Source organism: Solanum verrucosum, unplaced genomic scaffold (assembly GCF_900185275.1).
Source record: "Solanum verrucosum unplaced genomic scaffold, falcon-dt-bn FXZP01000239.1, whole genome shotgun sequence".
Classification (NCBI taxonomy): Eukaryota; Viridiplantae; Streptophyta; class Magnoliopsida; order Solanales; family Solanaceae; genus Solanum; species Solanum verrucosum.
Window position 1 is genome coordinate 107,553 of NW_026020009.1, and position 19,377 is coordinate 126,929.

The following is a 19,377-nucleotide window of genomic DNA, read 5'->3' on the forward strand; positions in this document are numbered from 1 at the left end:
GTGTTATTCATGCGAAATTTTCTACTGATGTAGCATATATATATTGTATGACATAAAATCCAAATCTTAATACATCGGTAGTCCATTAAACTTGTCACAAAATTTTACTCACCAAAACAATATCAATAAAATTATATGTGTCTTATTATAGTAACTGAACTTTTAACATTACTATAAAACTTGATTTGAACTATAAGGAATACATAGTTACCTCCCAATCAACCTTTTAAAAGATTTGCTTGATCTGTGACATCTTGAATCAATTGTGTCAAATTGAGGTAAGAGGAACCCCCTTCCTCCACAGCCCTCTTTGCCTTTTCTCCTAATTCTTTTGCTCTTTTTCTTCTCATTTCACCTTCCATTTCTCCACCCATTACTTCTTCAATCACCTTCTTAATATCATCTTTGCTTACTTGTGTTCCCAATTTTTCTTCTTCTCCAAACATCACTGGATTCTCCGTGCCGGCCTTCACTCCTGTCGCTAGTACATTCACTATTAGCCTCTCATTGCAAAACTGCTCAGCAAACATTGGCCAAGTGATCATCGGCACGCCAGCAGATATACCTTCCAGGCTCGAATTCCATCCACAATGTGTCAAGAATGCACCAACTGAAGGATGAGATAAGATTAGTACTTGTGGCGCCCAACCGTGGATTAAAAGTCCTTGTCCTTCAACTCTTTCCTCAAAATTTTCTTCCACTAGCCATTTCTTGAACTCATCTGACATGTGTCTAACGACCCAAATGAAGGGTCGTTTAGAAGATTCTAACCCGAGCCCTAGCTCAACCATCTGAGACGTGGAAAGACGCGATAGGCTCCCGAGACATACAAAGAGTACAGAGTCTTGTTCCCTAGAATCAAGCCATTTTAGGCACTTGTGTTCATCAATTGCAGCCTTGTTACCTCTTTCAGCTTTGTCCTGTTTCTCTTTGTTGCAGAGTGAAACAGGGCCAATGGTCCAAATTTTCTTGTTTTTCGCATTCATTAAACCCTCGATGTATTCTTTTTCCAAATCCTCAAAGCTATTCACCACTATCCCATAAGCTTCATCCTCCGCTTTCTTCATTTGATCCAAAATCTCCATCATATTTTCATCTGTTGCCCAAAGAATATTCACAAGCTGAGCTTTGTTTAGTTCAATCTTGTCGAATAATCCAGGCACTTGAAAGTACTCTGTATCAGACTCAATCTTTTCATACTCCTCCCAATTTCTCAAATTGAGTAAGCACAACAAAGAGAAGCAACACATCCCATGGAAAACAATCCTAGGCATGTTAAATTTGTGTGCAACATTAGTTGTCCATGGGAAACACATGTCAGATATTACACAACTCGGCCAAGGCTTCAGTTCTTGCAACATTTCTTCCACTTGGGGTTGAAGTCTTCTCGTAGCATCGAAGAATTTCACCCCAAATTCCATCGATGGAAGCATGTCGAAATTTTCACACCCTTCAGGTAGTCCAGCCTCTAAGCATGGAAAGTAGAGATGAACCACCTGAATCTTTAGTCCTGTTTCTATCGCGCGATCAAGGACTTTCTTGAATCTGTTGGCATTCAAGTGTGTAGTAAGGATTGTGATAATAACTCCGCGCTGTGCCAATAGACGCGCAATGTCCATCATAGGTATCATATGTCCTTGTGCCATGAAAGGAAACAACACAAAATGTGGCTGCACTGTGGGAACAGCCATTTTTGTTATATTTCAAGTTATTACACTATGGTTTCTACATTTCTTAATTTATACATTGTAAAGTGATGATGTAAGAGCAAACATAAGCATGTTCAGATTTATCTACTGTGTGGTTAGCATTATGAATTTGGATTTCTGAGGATTATATATACTTGTCAGTCACAAGACATAGTCAGAAGAATACAAATTTGTCACATTACTATTGAGACTAGAAGGAAGTATTTCTTTATTTCTCTATTTTTTCGTTACAAATACATGGAGTGAGACAAAACTATTGAATTCTGTCGAACTCATAACTTCAATGATAGATTCGTCCTTCGCTATTGGAGGATGGTGACAAAATCCAACTGATGGTCATGAAGGTTCCACATGATTAACTGATAGGAAATGAATGGGAAATCTGATTTCCGAGAGATCAAAGCCAAAACTCTGTTGTGGATTGTGTTTTATGTCCCCTTCTAAGATAAGAAATTTGTGGTTATCGCTGGATAGTCTGTTTTGACACTTTTATTTAACCTGTACTCATATTTTTTTTAAAAATTGTGCGTATATCCACTTTAGACATACGGTTTATATGTTCGATCGATTAAAGAGGATTTTGATTAGTTAAAGTATCATGATCAGCGCGATAAAAAGAACTATCGAACTATTGTGTATCAAGGTGAACATAAAAGAAAGAAGAGAGAAATATTAGAGAGGCACTTCTCCCTCTTTACAATCTTTAAACATGGATTGAGTCCCGTTGGGTTAAATAACGGATCATAACTCTTAACATAATCAAATTTTCCACTTTTTTATACATTGCAATCAAGCCACTAGGATCAATGTTCCTATGTTGGAACGCCTTAAAGGAAGGCCATATACGTGTGATTATAATTTTATGTGTCGCTCTAGCTCTTTTCATGTTCATTATGAAAATTAGTATTTCTTTTCCTCTTTAACCTCACTATTTCCTTCTTATTTTATTTGCCGATTTTTGGCTCTTTTCACTCCTATTAAAAAATAATAATTATAAAGTATACTTTATTAAATTATCTCTATTTAGTAAAAATAGATTGATTTCTTCCTTTAAATACTTACATTCTTATTAATATTATTAATGGTATAATTATGAGTTGGGAACCTAAATAAGCCACAAAAATATAAAAGTGACCAAAATAAGCCACTACTTTAGTAAGCAACTAAAATAGGCTTAGTGGAAGAAAAAATTCCACTTTATCTAATATTTTAAACGTTTTCCGTTAGTCTCATAACGTGTATATTTTAATATGAGAATTAAGATTGGACAAGAACCTTGAATTAGGAAAAATTTAACACATTATACAAGGATAAGTTTTAGATATTCAGTTAATGAACAGAGGGATATGTTTTATATATTCAACTGATGAATGAATTTCTTAGAATGTGATTTTATACAAAAACAACAAGAGTAATGGAATGACAGTTGAGGTCTAGGGAGGGTAGAATGTACGTAGATATTACACCTACCTCATGGAGTTAGAATGTGATTTTATAGTATATTTAAAATTGAATTATAACAGAAACTTTAGATATCAAGAGTTGTGGAATGACAAAAGAGGGAAGATGGAATATAAGTATTTTATACAAGAGCATTCACACCAATACAAAAATATAAAGTAAAAACTTGGTCAGTTGTGCATTCATCATAAAGACTTAGTTAAGACCATACCTCCAAATGCCACATTAGTAGTAGGAAACGTCAAAAGTGGAGGAAGCTTCAAAATCAAAATCACATCCAAAAAAGAAACATAAAAAAATATGAGATGAAAATAAAAATTGTCTATGTAATCAACTTTCAAAAGAGCCATAACGGACAAATCTAATATGCAATTGAATAGGAGGAAGTGGAAAAAAAAGAGAGTAGAACAACTTAAAGGACTAATGGACCTAACCCAATAACAGATTGAAGATATCATCTTGTTCCCTTCACACATTACTGAATGAAAGGGAAACCTAAAGAGATAGTGCAATAAGAAGTTCCAATCACAAAGTAATGGCAAAAAACAGAGACAAAACAAAGGTTGAAAATAGGAAATCACTAAATGAATTGATCAATTTATCATGCCTATGTTGGTTCAATGAATTGCAATATGCATTCACTAGTTCATGAGTCATCCTAGACATCACTTCAAATACAAGATAATGGTGAAAGTCATCTCATATAAAATAAAGTACAATTTGTTTGAATTTCCTCCCAAATAATAGCACAGTAATAGTATGAGTCTATGAGATGTGAGTAAAAATTATATCAGTGTTAGTTGACTTTGTAAAAATACCACATCTATTCCATCGTTAATGATATATATTCTTGGAGGTCATCTTTACAGTCACTATCAAGTCTCAAATTGAAAGCACATGTAATAAACATAATGAAGCTTATAAATTATCAAATTTCAAAGTAAAATAACTTTAAGCCATAAGCCACCAAAATTGTTGTTAGAACATTACTCATTTCAAGCCAAAAGCAGTAGCAGCAAGTAGTTAATACACTATAGCTTCCACAACTACTATTCTATCTTATTTCTTGACAAGGATGTGAAAAGTTATTTCTATATAAAAAAAAAAACGTGCTCACAGTATCATTATCACAAATAGGTTACCTGCAAAAATACTCAACTATATCTAGCTTATTAAAGTTATTCTTTGAAGCTTTTTGGCTATTAGAAATATGGATAGAGAAAATATTTTTGGATAAGAAACCTAGAACGTTTCTATTTTATTTTCTTGTGGTTGACTCGACAAATAACACATTGAATTGACTTGCTGAAGTTAGAGATTTTTTAGTTCTCGTACAATTATTCGTTTGAAGATAGTTCACGGTTTAATTTGTCAAGATATAATTATAATAAACGAATTAATAGAATTTTTCTTACAGAATATAATGGAGCGTGTTGTGAATCCTGGACCGACTGATCGTACACTTCTTCTCTCTCAACATGAGCATAAATCAGAATTGTTATGGAAAGGTGAGATATCATTTAGTAGCCTTATGAGGACGGTGCGCATGAATGATGCTTGAAATTTATTTCGTTTACATCGACCTCATGGACGTGTTGATGAGATTTTACGTAGGTCAGGACTGTATGATGTAGTTTGTGTGGGATGGATGTAGTATGACCGTGCCTTTGTTACAACTATGGTTGAGCGTTGGAGGCCAGAGACTCATTGCTTCCACTTACCTTTTGGTGAGGTCACAATTACATTACAGGATGTGCAGGTCTTGTTTGGTTTGCGCATCGATGGTGATGTTGTGTACATGCAGGATGTTGCACAGAGGATTCGTCCATGGCGTACTTTATTAGAGACACTCACAAGATGCGACATAGCACCTGCTGATATGGATGGTGCGAGCCGGGTAAGGATACATAGCATTACTAGTTACTTGCGAGATCAGTTACAAGTAGATCCGATAGGAGATGCTACTCTAGTGGAGCGAGTTGAGAAAATTTCTAGACTTTACATGCTTGTTATATTGGGGGGAATCTTATTTCCGAACATGTCGGGGTACCTTATTAGCTTATAATACTTGGCGTTCCTAGATCCCATCCACGACGTAGGTAAGTACAGTTGGGGCAGTGCAGTGTTGGCCTACTTGTATCGTGCACTTTGTCGGGCATCTATCGGTAATGTGGTTGACATTTGCGGATTTATTCCTCTCCTTTAGGTAACTTTACTAAAGTTTTAAAATACATTCAAATACAAAGAATCTTTTAACATTACACTGTACAAGAATATTTTTTCTATATTCAATTTTTTAAAATATTTAAACTACATACAAATAATTTCTAAAAATTATTAAAAATAGATATATGTAATTATTAATTTTTTTTGTTAATGATGATAGTTTAATTATTTTGTTTGTCACATTAAGGTTTGGTGTTGGGAGAGGATCTTGCATGTACAACCATCAACTCCTCCGCCGCATGATGGTGACATATTACTTCCATATTCTAGGCGATGGACGCGTGGAATTGATAAGGATACTGAGTCACATCATGTTCTTATCCCGATTAGAGACCAGCTAGACCGCATGACAAAGGATCAGGTACATCAAATAATTTTTGCAACTCTTTACTAGTTTTTTTAAAAAAATATATAAATTACATAAATGTAAATTATATAAAAGTAAATCAATAATAATTTTATTTATATACTAAGCGATTAATGTTGATTTTATCTAATTGTTATATTTTAAAAATAGTTTCGATGGACACCGTATAATGAGATTTTACATACATTGCCTCGTTGTTGTACGATCGATGAGCCTTTATGGATGGCATGCGTGCCTATGCTTTGCCTAGAGATTGTTGAGGTGCACACACCTGATAGAGTGATGCGTCAGTTTGGTCGTCCCCAACATGTACATGTGATTCCTAGTTGGGGAACCAACCACCACGTGCATGATCAGCGTATGAGGCTTGGACCAGAGGTTCTTGAAATGTTGGATAAATATTTTCATGATTGGGGTAATTGACATCAGAGTTTAGCGGTTGAGGTAGATGATGGTACTAGCGGGGCAGGGTATAAATTGTGGTACATGCGGTATGGAAGGTTGCTTATAAGTAAGCCTGCTTTAGAGGTTGATGTATCGTCAGGCTTTGTTCATTCCGTTGGTACTAGCATTGCGATGTCTAGAGGACTATTTAAGCTGCACAGTCTTGCATTACAGTGGCAGAGAGACACAGCCTCAGCTTCACATAGTGAAGAGGTATCTCAGATTGTTAGGGATACATTGCTTGAGGCCGGAATACAATTTAGAGAGCTATTTTTTGAAGTTAGGTTGATTTGGCTTTTTGTCTTAATAATGAAGTCTTGGTTCTGATTCTATGATCCAAAATAAATAGTGGAGCATACGAATATATAGTGTTAGTATGCTTGGATTTATTGTTGTATTGTTGGATCTCTTTAAAAATGGATCTCTTTATTTTTGTCAATTAATTTTCAATTTCTACTATCTAACTTTCTATTTGCGGACCACTTTGTCACCACTCTCGTCTCCAGATGTTACTTTCATTATGCCAGTGGTTGATATGCCTCAAACACCCGGAAGAAAAAAAGTTGTTAAAAGAATTGTAAAGAATGTGAACATAAAGGATCTTCCGGCAAAAAAGAGGAAAAGGGACAATGAAGATGAAGATGGATATACGGGACTTAGACCGCGAGATGTTCTACAGATTTCAAGAAAGGGTTGTGGAACATAATATTATTATTTTTGTGTATGTATCTTTTTTGAGGGTGTATAATATTATTATTTTAATTATATATAGTTATTATTTTTGTGTATGTATCTTTTTTTCAGGGTGAATAGTATTATTATTTTAATTATATATAGTTATTATTTTGTGTATGTATTTTTTTTTTTAAAAAGTGAAGGAAAAAATTTGAAAATATAAACATGACTCGAGGATGATCAAAAATACGAAAAAAAAGTTGCATAGAAATTGATACAAGAATAAATTATCACAATTAAACATCTTTCTTTAGCTACTACCACCATATGAGGCGTTTCAAGCTCGTGAAGGACAATTGCATCTATCATGGCCTATTTGTTTGCACGTTGAACATTTGCGAGTGAGTGTGCTTGCGGGAACATCCATTTCATTATGTATACGGGTGATTTTATTTACGCCCACTTTTCGTAAATATTTTTTATTTGCTATCATAAGAAAAGGACTATCAGGCCAATACTTTTCACCGCCGAGTGAATTGAATTGTCCATAATAGGCTTTTTTGTAGCTACGCACGCTGAATTCTGGTGCCATATGCTCCCATGCTTGATACCTAATTTGGTCAAATCCCTTTATTGCATGAGAACACAGAATGTGGTATGATTGTCATTTACCACATTGACATTTTCCTTGTGATGCATTTACAATGTGCTTATTACCATCACGGCCATGATGCATATGTGTCTGCACCTCAAATATGTTTTCCCTTTGTTGGTGATAGTTGATAAGTATGTGACGCTGTGACTTTTTTTCGATTATCCTTAAAAATATTGAATGGTTTAGGCATCCACTGTTGCTTTTGTTGTACTAGCTGATTGACAAATTTTGATCTTGTAACAAATCGGTTCACAATCTGATTGTAAGTGAGTCATACCATTGCAGTAACTGGCAAGCCCATGTCTGACTTGAGAAGACCATTGAATGACTCGGAACTGTTTGTTGTCAGCATGTCCCATTTCCTACCTCCATCCCTGTGCAATGTCCATTTGTCAAGATCGTTCTTCATTAACCACATACGCTCCCGGGTTAATCTCTTTGATCATCTCCATTTTTTCCAAAAAAATTTTCTCCTGACAGTGATTTGCAGCTGCCCATAAAAGGTTGTTTAAAGTGACATTTTTGAATTTTTTAAAAAATTGGCCTTCAAATGTCTTAAACAAAAACGATGGAACCCAAATAGGGCCTGCCAATTGGGAGAATTATACACGAATGAGAGTATTCTGTGATGCCTATCTGAAATCAATGCCACACCTCTATGACCCTTGACAACGTGCAAGTGCAAATGATCCAAAACTACACTCCATGTCTTCATGCTCTCATTCGCAACTATTGCAAATGTCAAAGGTAATATTGACCCGTTACTATCCGTTACAATCTCAATCAACAACTTGATATCATATTTTCCATAGATATGTGTTCCGTCGATCGATATAACAGGACGACAAAACACAAACCCATTAATGCATGGTTTAAAAGTCCAGACACATAGTTGAATACATCTTCAATGACATCGACACGCCGCTCTGTTTTCCATTCAAATATTTTTTCGGGATTGAAGTTTTTAAAAGATTCCATGAAGCTCGGCAACTCGGCAAAAGAACCCTCCCAAGTACCATAGACTTTTTCAAAAGCACGCTTGCGACCAAGATATGCTTTTCTTCTGCTTATTGAAATGCCATATGCTTTAAGAACGACTGTTTGACAGTCTTTGATGGGAAACCTGAAAAGCAAAAATAATATTAATTATCAAATAAAAAATGAATATTTTCTTATTAAAGAAAAATCATCTAAGGATAAAATAGTACCTTGGCGTTTTTTCTATATCAACACGGAGGACGTTAGCAATTATCTCAACATCCAAGTTGAAATCGCGGCACATACCCATATCACATGTATGTTCTTTAATGTATCTTCCAACTTTCCACATGTTAGTATGTTTATCATTAAAAGAAGTTAGCCTAAATCAACATCCTTGTTCTACACGCCTGCAAACAAGATGCCATGATTTCTTTGTCGATTTAATAACAAAGTATTCTCTCGCTATCTTTAAATGTAGAAGCTTAACTGCTCTTTGCAACTGCTTCTTTGAATTGAACAACATGCCTTTTTCAATATAAATAGCACCATTCATGAAATCTTCTGATTCACCCCACGTACGTTGTGATGTATATTCATCATGTGTATCGCCAAAGATATCTGGGCCATCTTGGAGATGATCCAGATAAGGAATTTCATGATTATGAAACGGACTCATGGACATTGGTCTTGGCGATCGATTGGGCATTAAAAAATCATCATCACTAGATGATGCCTCAAATGGAACATTATCTCCTGATTCCTCGGCATTAGGCAAATCATCACTATCACTAGCTGAAGGTGAGCCGTAATTTGGAAGGTCACGATCATCGATATTCACAAGATCAATGGGCTCACCTTGTGTGATATTTTCCATATATATGTAAAAAAGTATAAATATTTGTCTCATGCAATTAACTTACTTAAATAAAAAATTAAGCGTTGGACATACCGACAATCATCTGCATCAAAAGTAGGCGAGACATGAAAATTTGAGGATGTCCCAACATTTTTCGTCATTTCAAAGTGTGAGGACTGACCAAAATAATTATCTAGTCCATAACTTGGAGCAATATTCCTATCTTGCTGAGGTAAACCGCTACAAAATATATAATAATAATAATAAGAAGAAGAAGAAGAAGAAGAAGAAATCATATAAATTAATAAATAATTGACAAAATCAACAAATAATAATCGAAATATAATTATTGAGCATTACCAGTCACTTTCATTGATAGTTTCGCTCAAATCAAAATCATATCGACCGGTAAGAATATTTTGATAATGAGTCATGTTAGAAAAATCAGTAGATTGAGTTATTGGAAATCCATCAACACTATTACGATTTTCTAATCGGGGATGGCATCGACCAATAAAGGAGAACGTTGTTGACTAGTCTTAGGCTCCTTCCTAACATAGATTTCAAGTATTGTTAACTTGATTTGATCTATGTAGTCATTTGGAACCCTCAAAAAGTCAGTCAACGATTCGTCATTATAGATAATCCACTCTCCAAAATTTACTTGTCCTTGTGATAAAAATGAAGTAGGGTATTTTCCGACTATAATCAAATTATAATCAGTACTATTTATACCCATTCTTTTATAAATTGATGAAAGAAATTTATGATATCGGACATTAATTGAATATTTAGCATTGTGTTTGGGAGGACAATTATAATAAACGGTATGTCCGTCATGTATAATTTCGCCATCCCAATAAATCGAAACTCTAACTTTTGGTTTAGAAGACTTTTTTTTTTTTGAGATTGAAATGAACAAATATAGAAGACTTTATGTTGTAGGTGCTATCAACTATGTTTGAACGTCCTTAAATAGAGAATGGAGGATTTTTCAGAATAAAAAAATAAAAATACATAATGTAATAATTTTTTTCGTTTTTATAATATGTCAAATCAATATAATTGTATGACAAACACTGCAAAAGCTTCATAAAGAGATAAAAACGTGCAAAATACCTCTTTGTAAAGCAGAATTTTTTCTTCCACTTTATAAAGTGTAAGAAAAAGTTTCACTTTACAAAGTGTAAGAACAGTTTTATAAAGTGTAAGAAATAGTTCCATTTTATAAAGTGTAAGAAATAGTTCCGTTATATATTAAAATATACACGTTATGAGACTAACGGAAAACGTTTAGAATATTAGGTAAAGTGAAATTTTTTCTTCCACTAAGCCTATTTTAATTACTCACTAAAGTAATGATTTATTTTGGTCACTTTTATGTTTTTGTGGCTTATTCAGGTTCCCAATAAACTATTGTCAACTTTCTTACGCTTGAATTTCTAAAATAAGAATTACTTTTTTTTTTTTTAATTGAACTAACTATTCCCACCGATCCAAAATAATTAATATTTCACATAGATAAGAAGGTATTTAATTCCTCCTTTTTTTTTCAAATTTACCTCGGAGACATTCTCATATCCCCTTGATAATTATGTAGACATTCTCATATCCCCTTAATAGTGAGATTAAAGAAAATCACAATTAAGGGTATTTTAGCCTAAAGTCCTCTTGATATTTTTATGAATAAGTAAATTTCTCAATCCATGTGTCCAAATCTAAAATATCAAATATTATCGACCAATGTTTAACAGAAGAAAATCAACTGCATTTCAAACAGAAATAATGATAAAAGTATCACTCTATGTTAATAAAAATATCTTTGGGTTAAGTTTAATTAATTGGTATCAAAGTTTAATCATTCTACTATTACTACGTGACAAATAGACCCCATTTGTTATTTTTACCGGTAGCTTCAAAAGTCACATGCACAAAAGAATAAAGTCTAAGTTTCGGGGCAGTAAATATTTGATTGATATATGTGACACACGGTTAATTTTCGAATTCACTCATTGATGGTAACAAGTCACGTGGAATTTAGACCAAGGAAGAAGTTGTTATTGGAGTTAATACTGGGCACGGGACTAGAATGAACTGGTACCGATTAGATCGGGATGGTTTGATCAGGTTGTTGATCGGTATCGGATTGAACCGGACCGGAATTATTGGGATAGAAATTTTGTTCCATCCCGTCTCACTATATACCGGGATAGAAATTGGAACGGAACGGCACACATAGCTATTTCAAAAAATAATAATTTTTTGAGTTATTTTAAATTACGAAAATATGAATGTTTTTTAATTTTTCTAAGTTTAATAGTTTACAAAGTATTTAAGTTTTGAAATTTATAATGTTTATTTGTAATTTTACTTAAATTTATTTTAAAGATATTTTTTTTAAAATATTACTTATAAGTTTGTAAGTTTAGTTTAATAAAGTCATTTTTTCTTAAGTTTTTGAGTTTATGTTATAAGTTTTCAAGATTTGAATCTTTTGAAGTTTATAAGTTATATGTTATAACTTATAACTTGTAATTTAAATAACTTAAGTTTGTAATTTGTTAAACTTATAAATTTTAAAGTTTTTGGTTTATATTATTTGAAGTTAATGAATTAAGTTTGTAATTTTAAAAAATTAAATAAACAAAAAAGAAATGCTAATAAAAGTATAAAACAATAACAAAAATTTAAAAACCCAATTCAATTTCACAGACTGAATCGAATCGGAATCGGGATGAACCGGTACCGATATACCGGTACCAAATGATGATACCATTCCATTTCGAGTATCGATTCAATGTATCACATTCCGTCCTCAATACTATCAGACTGAAACGGACCAAAACAGTAAACGAAACAAATCAAAACGATCCCGATACAACCCGATCCGGTGCCTAGCAATTGGAGTGTGTGAAATGAAGTGTCAATATCTCATATTGATAGTTTAAAAAAAAGTCATAACTAAGCTATTTATAGTGTGAGACTTTTGAAAGAAGAAATAAGACAGACGAGATACAAAACCAATAATACTATATTATATTAAAATTAACTTATAGTAGTGCTTCTATATTATTTCTAAGCATAAATTTAATTACGAAAGACTTGAAATTTCTATATTCAAATTTATAGAAAAAAATACATAATTTAATCTTCGTACTCTGAATTGTCGCGCCTAAAATGAGACGGAAAGAGTAACAAAATTTGCCATTTTCTGGAACCTTTTACCAGGTCCACTTAATTAATAGGTCTATGAACACAATGGCAAATTAAAGTCTTGACTAGATACCTTAATGTGGATCGAGCTACTTCTTAATGGCCACTTTCATGGTTATTGCCATTTGTTTATGATGATACGACAAAGTCCACACAGCCACAATATTGTACCATTCACCTTCTAGAATTATTTTCATTCAATATTAATCACGTCACATCTAATTATGCTATTTGAACAAAGTGAGGGGAAAAAAATATAGAGGCGAATTTAGGATATATAGTGTGAGACGTTTTTGAAAATCTAAAATTCCCTAGTTAATAGTTGTATAATATGAGATACACGAAAAATAGAGAATATTTATAGAAATTTAGTATATCTATATAGGGATAGGATCTGTATACACTTGATCACCCATAAAAAATCTTAATAAAAATTATTGAATTCATGTGAATCTGTAATCTACCATAATAATTGTTTTGCCTAATAATAAATTGCTGATAGCATCAATGCAGACTAGTAGCATACACACGATTTTTAAGGGTGAATATCCCATTTATTGTCATAATCCTAGTAAAGATGAATTTAGGTATGAGATTATGGTACCTATATATAAAACTTTACTTTCTATACCAAATTAATTAACATTTACTTCGTATTATTCTTAAAGAAATATCGACTGATAATATCACATTTTTTGGGGTTAAATATCTCTTTTACTGTCATAATCCTACGTAAAGATGAATTTAGCTATGGGATTATGGTACCTATATATAAAACTTTACTTTCTATACCAAATTAATTAACATTTACTTCGTATTATTTTTAAAGAAATATCGACCGATAACACATTTACTTCTTTAATACAACAAAATAATTATTTAGTGTTTTTTCAAGAAATAGTATATGTAAACACGTTTCTAACTTATAGAAGAATTTTGTTTTACTATTCCACTTTAATATATGTAGCGATCAATAATATTCAACTCCAATATATTCAAATTAACACGCTTTAGATTAAGCATATAGAGTTTTTCAAATTTTTTTCAAATGTTTTTTCAACTTAATAACTTCTATTTCTTTTTTAACTCCAATATATAATTTTTTTCAACTTAATAGCTTCTATTTTTTTCAACTCCATTATATAATTTTTTTCAACTTAATAGCTTCTATTTTTTTTCCAACTCCAATGTATAATTATTTTCAACTTAATAGCTTCATTTTATTTTTTCAGGTGTTGGTATAAGACTTTATTCTCATACTAACAATCTCTTCCTTGAACTAAGTTTTATATAATGAACTTAGGAACTAATTTAAAAATTAATTGTGTATCATCCACATCAGTCGAGTATTTAAGATCACTAAAGCTACGTAAGCATCTTTGAAGTTTTGGATAATTATAACAAACTTAATTGTAGATAGGCAAAGATATTAAGTCGAGTCTTACGTCTCCATACTTGTTTCATTAAATCATTGAGTACAATATTAATCGTTCTGTTAACACAAGTCAAAAATAATTTTAATATGAGTTTGGGCCAAGTTCTCATTATTTTCCTCGAAACATCTTATATGTATCATTAACAATATTCTTATATTATGCCTTCTTTTTTGTCTATAATGAAACTTTATTCGCACGCCAAGAGATTTTTCTAAGAAATTGAGAAGTTAACCCGTTTTCCAAGCTTTTGCAAAATAAGTGTTTGATTGACCAGTTCTGTCAATAAATAAATAACTTTTTAAAATTTGCGAATTTTTTATGAAAAAAAAACTGAAAAGCTCATAAATTTTTTTTGTAAGAAAATAATATTATTGTCCTATATGGACTGGATTTTGGTTGTTAAATGTTCCTAGCTAGTACAAACACTACAGAATTTAAACATATTAAATGACGATTGACAATTCAAGAAGATTAACAAAATTAAGGACTAGAATATATGTTCACCCAATCAATTTCAAAGTTACTAAATTTGACTATTAATTAGAATAATAATAAATCAACTACAGTTCAATTTGAATTACCTGGATAATATGAATGAGTTGATTCCATTCTGCTCTATTTGGGCCCACTTCTCATTCGGATCAGAGTTGAGTCTCAGGTTCACAGTTAAGATTAGGTCTCGGGTCTCAAGTTTTAGTCCCGGTTGAGATCGGATCCATAGTCAGGATCGAGGCTCAGGTCTTGGGTTAAGGTTAGGATTGGGTCTTGAGTCTCAGGGCTCAAGTCGATCTTGAGATCGGGTCAAAATGCGAACGGACCTTCGGAGGTTGGTTCTTTTAATAAATAATAGCAAAAATTACCTCCTTGAGTCGAGGCTCAGTTCCTAGAATTTTGGTCGGGTCTCGAGTCTCATATCTTGAATGGTGGGTTGAGGCTCGGTTTTGGTTCTCGGGTCAAGATCAGTCAAAAGAATTGAATTTAATCGGGTGAGTTATGATCCAATCAGTTTCAATCTAAGTAGGTTTGGGCCCATTTTAGCCCAACTATTTATTTACTTGAGTTATTTCGACTTACTAAATTTCAATTCAATCTATCCCATTATTTACAAGAAATATTATCTCTATCTTCACAAGATTAGAATAAGATAACGTATATATTATCCTCTTTAATTCCTTATACCCCACTTGTGAGATTACATTGAAATTTTTTTATTTTTTGCCAAATATTAGGAAAACAATTTTATGGTTGATCAAGTTTCCAAAAAGTGCTTCCACGTAGAGTTTAATTACTCATTTTTTAGCTTCTAAGAAAAAACTTCTTCTACTAGTCAAAAACATTTTCATTTTTTTAAAAATATCTAACATCTCGGTTCTCTAAAATAAATATTTGTAATTATTATGTATTTAGTTCTCTTACATGAGATGAGGGCTATTCCCCACTCAATGGCATGACACCTTTTTTTCGTCCATTATCATCTACCGTCCATCTAGATGCGGTGCCCTTTTTCATTATCATCAATCGCCCTTTTTTTTTAAAAAAAAACAAAGTATTTTTAACTTGTTATAAGCTTTGACAAAATAGTGAAACAAGAGAGAGTTTCAAAGTGATTATCAGGACAGCTCATTTTATGATAGTAACATTCTTTTAAATTTCAAATGAGAAAATGATTTGGTCATGAGTACTTTTATAATCACATCATCTAGAAGTTAATTTATTTGTGAGAGAATAGTACTACTATATATACTTTGATTTATTTATTTTTAGCTTAGTCCTAGTCTACTAGGAGATACACCCTTGAACATTATAGTCTGATACTTTTTTTAAAAACCCCATGTTGATATAACATAAAAATGTTACTGAATTATGAGAAATTATCTAGTAAAGTCATGAAACTTTATTTAGTATTAGTAAAATCAATCAACTTAATATTTTTATCTTTAAAAAATCATTCAACTACAATTATCATTAAAATAAATTTAGCATAACAAATTAAAATTTATTTTTTTATATCAATATAATCATGAACCACATAAATAAATATTTTAAAATGCCACTGAACTAGGAAAATAGTCTAAAATTAGTTCTCGTAGTTCAACTATATAAAAATTGTCAGATTTTCTTTTAAGTTGAAAGGGCTTCGGACATCGTGTGGGAAATCAAAAAAAAGGGAAAATTGTATAAAATAGCAAACTATTAATTAAATTAAATGTTATAACCACAGACGTTTGATTTTATTGTAACCCGTAGCAAACAGTTGCCCTTCGTCTCTTTCCCCAGATTTCTCGCTCGCCACTCTCCATTTCTCGCTCGTCAGTCTCTCATTCGCCTCTCTCACTTTATACAAACACAAATGTATAAAATGCGTTTATATTTGTATAAAGCGAGAGAAAACTGTATATACAAATACATATATTTTTGTCCTATACACTTATAATTATACAAATACAGATCTTCCCTTGTCCAGTTCTCTTTTGCCTTTCTCTCTTTCTCACTTTATACAAACACAAATTATACAAATTACAATGTATAATTGTTGTATAAAGCGAGAGAGAGAGAGATATTTTGATATACAAATGTTTTATTTTGATTCAATTGTATACAAATTCAAATTTTATGCAGATATACAAACACAATCATTGATACATATACATAGTAATTACATATATACAATTATCTAACCGATATACATATACAATTGCTTCTCTTTTATACAAACGAGAGGACTGCCAGCGATTTTATACAAATATGATGCTCCTGCCAGCGATTTATACAATCTGATGCTCCATAGCAAACATAAAATTTGCTATAGAGCGCAATTATGCAAACTATAGTTATAACATACAAATATGATTTTTATTTTTGCTAAACCTAAAATTTACTTTAAAAAAACTATATAAAAATTGACCAACATGGGTTGTGGCCGGTGCACTGGTGGAAGTGTTTCACCCTTAACCAGAGGTCTCAGGTTCGAGCCCTGAATATGGAGAAAATTTTGTTAGAAGCTCCAATGTAGGATCCAAACACCATAAACCAAAAAAAAAAAAAAAAAACTATATAAAAATTGTTAAAATTTCTAAACGAGAATCTTAGTAGTTCATTCATATGAAAATAATATAATATTGCGTGTAAGCAGGGTCGGGGCACGGCACCGTCACTAGTCTTCCAAATAACTTTGTCCAGTTGTGTACGCCCCTTGGAGTCAACACCTACAATCTATTTGTTCAAGTCTAGCCGCAATTGACTCATGACCAAACGCCTAAACATGGACCAAGTCTTCACCATTTCCAAATTCTCGAAAGTCGTAATAGAGTCAGAAATTTATAAAAGATTATTATACTTAAAATTTGAACAAATATTCATATTTATATTAATTGATATTTAGTCTTATGTCCAAAATAACTTGAAGAATAAGTAACTTATTTAAGGGTAAAACATGGGGAAAAATATGTTTTTCTTTTGATATAGTAAACTGAAGGGAGTATATATAACTTCAAAAGGATTAGTTTTACCCTGTTTACAAAAATGGAGGTATAAGCATAAATACAAATTTGATCGAACCAACAACGTTATTAAAACTATAATTTAGAACTCAGTATTCGAAATGCGTTGAAATTTTGATTATGCGGCCGCTAGTTATTTGCACAGTATATAATATTTTTAGCAAATGAAATTCTAACTAACCCTTTTGTGCAACTTACCTCCATCCCATTATCCTCATCTTATATTAAACCAAACTTTATTCTTATTCTTATTATATAACCTAAGAACAAGTCAAGTTATAAATGCAAGTCTTTTTTTCCACCCTAAACACCTATTTTTCTTTCAAACTTTACAAGCTAGCAATTGCCTCTCATTTTTTTCATTCAACAATGGCAACCAATATTCCTCAAAAACTTCATTTTGTGTTAATTCCATTACTAGCACAAGGCCATATGATTCCCATGATAGACATGGCGAGGCTATTTGTGGAGCGCGGTGTGAAGGTTAGTTTAGTAACTACACCACATAACGCGTCAAGATTCGCAACTATTATCAATCGGGCAAAAGAAATTGGGCTAGATATTGAACTTATTCAAATCCCATTTCCTAGTGAAGAAGTTGGCTTACCTGTCGGTTGTGAAAATCTTGATAGTGTCCCTTCACGTGACCTTATAAGAAATTTTTATACAGCACTAAATATGTTACAAAATCCATTGGAGAATTTTTTGCAAGACCAAAATACCCCTCCAAGTTGTATAATTTCAGATAAGTGTCTCTCATGGACATCACAAACAGCGCGAAAATTCAATGTTCCAAGGCTTGTTTTCCATGGGATGTGTTGTTTTTCTTTGTTAAGTTCACATAATTTGATGCTTCATAGGCCTTATTTGAAGGTTAAATCGGATATGGAACGTTTTGTTGTGCCAGGACTTCCACTAAGGGTTGAAATAGCAAAAAATCAACTTCCGGGGTCTTTTGTGCAATTACCGGACTTGGATGATATTCGAGGTCAGATGCAAGAAGCTGAATCAAGTGCTTATGGAGTTGTGGTTAATAGTTTTGCAGAATTGGAGCATGGATGTGTTGAGGAATATGAAAAAGCTATTAATAAGAAGGTATGGTGCATTGGACCAGTTTCACTTTGTAATAAAAATGTTATGGATATGTACCAAAGGGGGAATAAACCATCAATTGATGACAAACAATGTTTAAAATGGCTCGATACGATGAAAAATAAGTCCGTCCTTTATTGTTGTCTTGGTAGTCAATGCAGGTTAATCGCATCGCAGTTGATAGAAATTGGGCTAGGTTTAGAAGCATCAAAACGGCCATTTATTTGGGTAATAAAGACCGCAGATCAAAATTTTATTGAGTTGGAGAAATGGTTGTTGGACACAAAGTACGAGGAGAGAATCAAAGGGAGGGGACTTGTGATTAAGGGTTGGGCCCCTCAAGTTCTTATATTGTCACATCCAGCCATAAAGGGGTTTCTGACTCATTGTGGTTGGAACTCAACAATAGAAGGGGTGAGTTGTGGTGTGCCTATGATCACATGGCCGATGTTTGCGGAACAATTCTTCAATGAGAAGCTAATTGTTGAAGTTTTGAGGATTGGAGTTGAAGTTGGAGTTAAATTTCCGGTTAGATGGGGAGAAGAAGAGAAAGTTGGAGTACTTGTTTGCAAGGAACAAGTTGCGAATGCTATAGAGGAACTAATGGATGGAGGAGAAGAAGGAGAAAAGAGAAGAAGGAGATCTAAAGAACTTGGGACGGTAGCAAGAATGACCATGGAAGAAAATGGAACTTCTCGACTCAACATATTGAACCTCATACAAGACATCTTAAACCAATCGTTAAGTGCTCAATTAATTTAA

At 32.7% G+C, this 19,377-nt stretch overlaps 2 protein-coding genes across 2 annotated transcripts; one reads left to right on the forward strand and one right to left on the reverse strand.

Annotated features, from left to right (window-relative positions):
* Nucleotides 1–218: 218 nt before the first annotated feature.
* LOC125819796 (UDP-glycosyltransferase 73C4-like) lies at nt 219–1,691 on the reverse strand. Its single transcript, XM_049499238.1, has one exon. It carries the CDS (start codon nt 1,689–1,691, stop codon nt 219–221), a length of 1,473 nt encoding a protein of 490 aa, XP_049355195.1.
* Nucleotides 1,692–17,882: 16,191 nt separating this feature from the next.
* On the forward strand, nt 17,883–19,377 carry LOC125819766 (UDP-glycosyltransferase 73D1). The gene has a single exon (XM_049499209.1). The coding sequence runs from the start codon at nt 17,893–17,895 to the stop codon at nt 19,375–19,377; it is 1,485 nt and encodes a 494-aa protein (XP_049355166.1). The 5' UTR covers nt 17,883–17,892.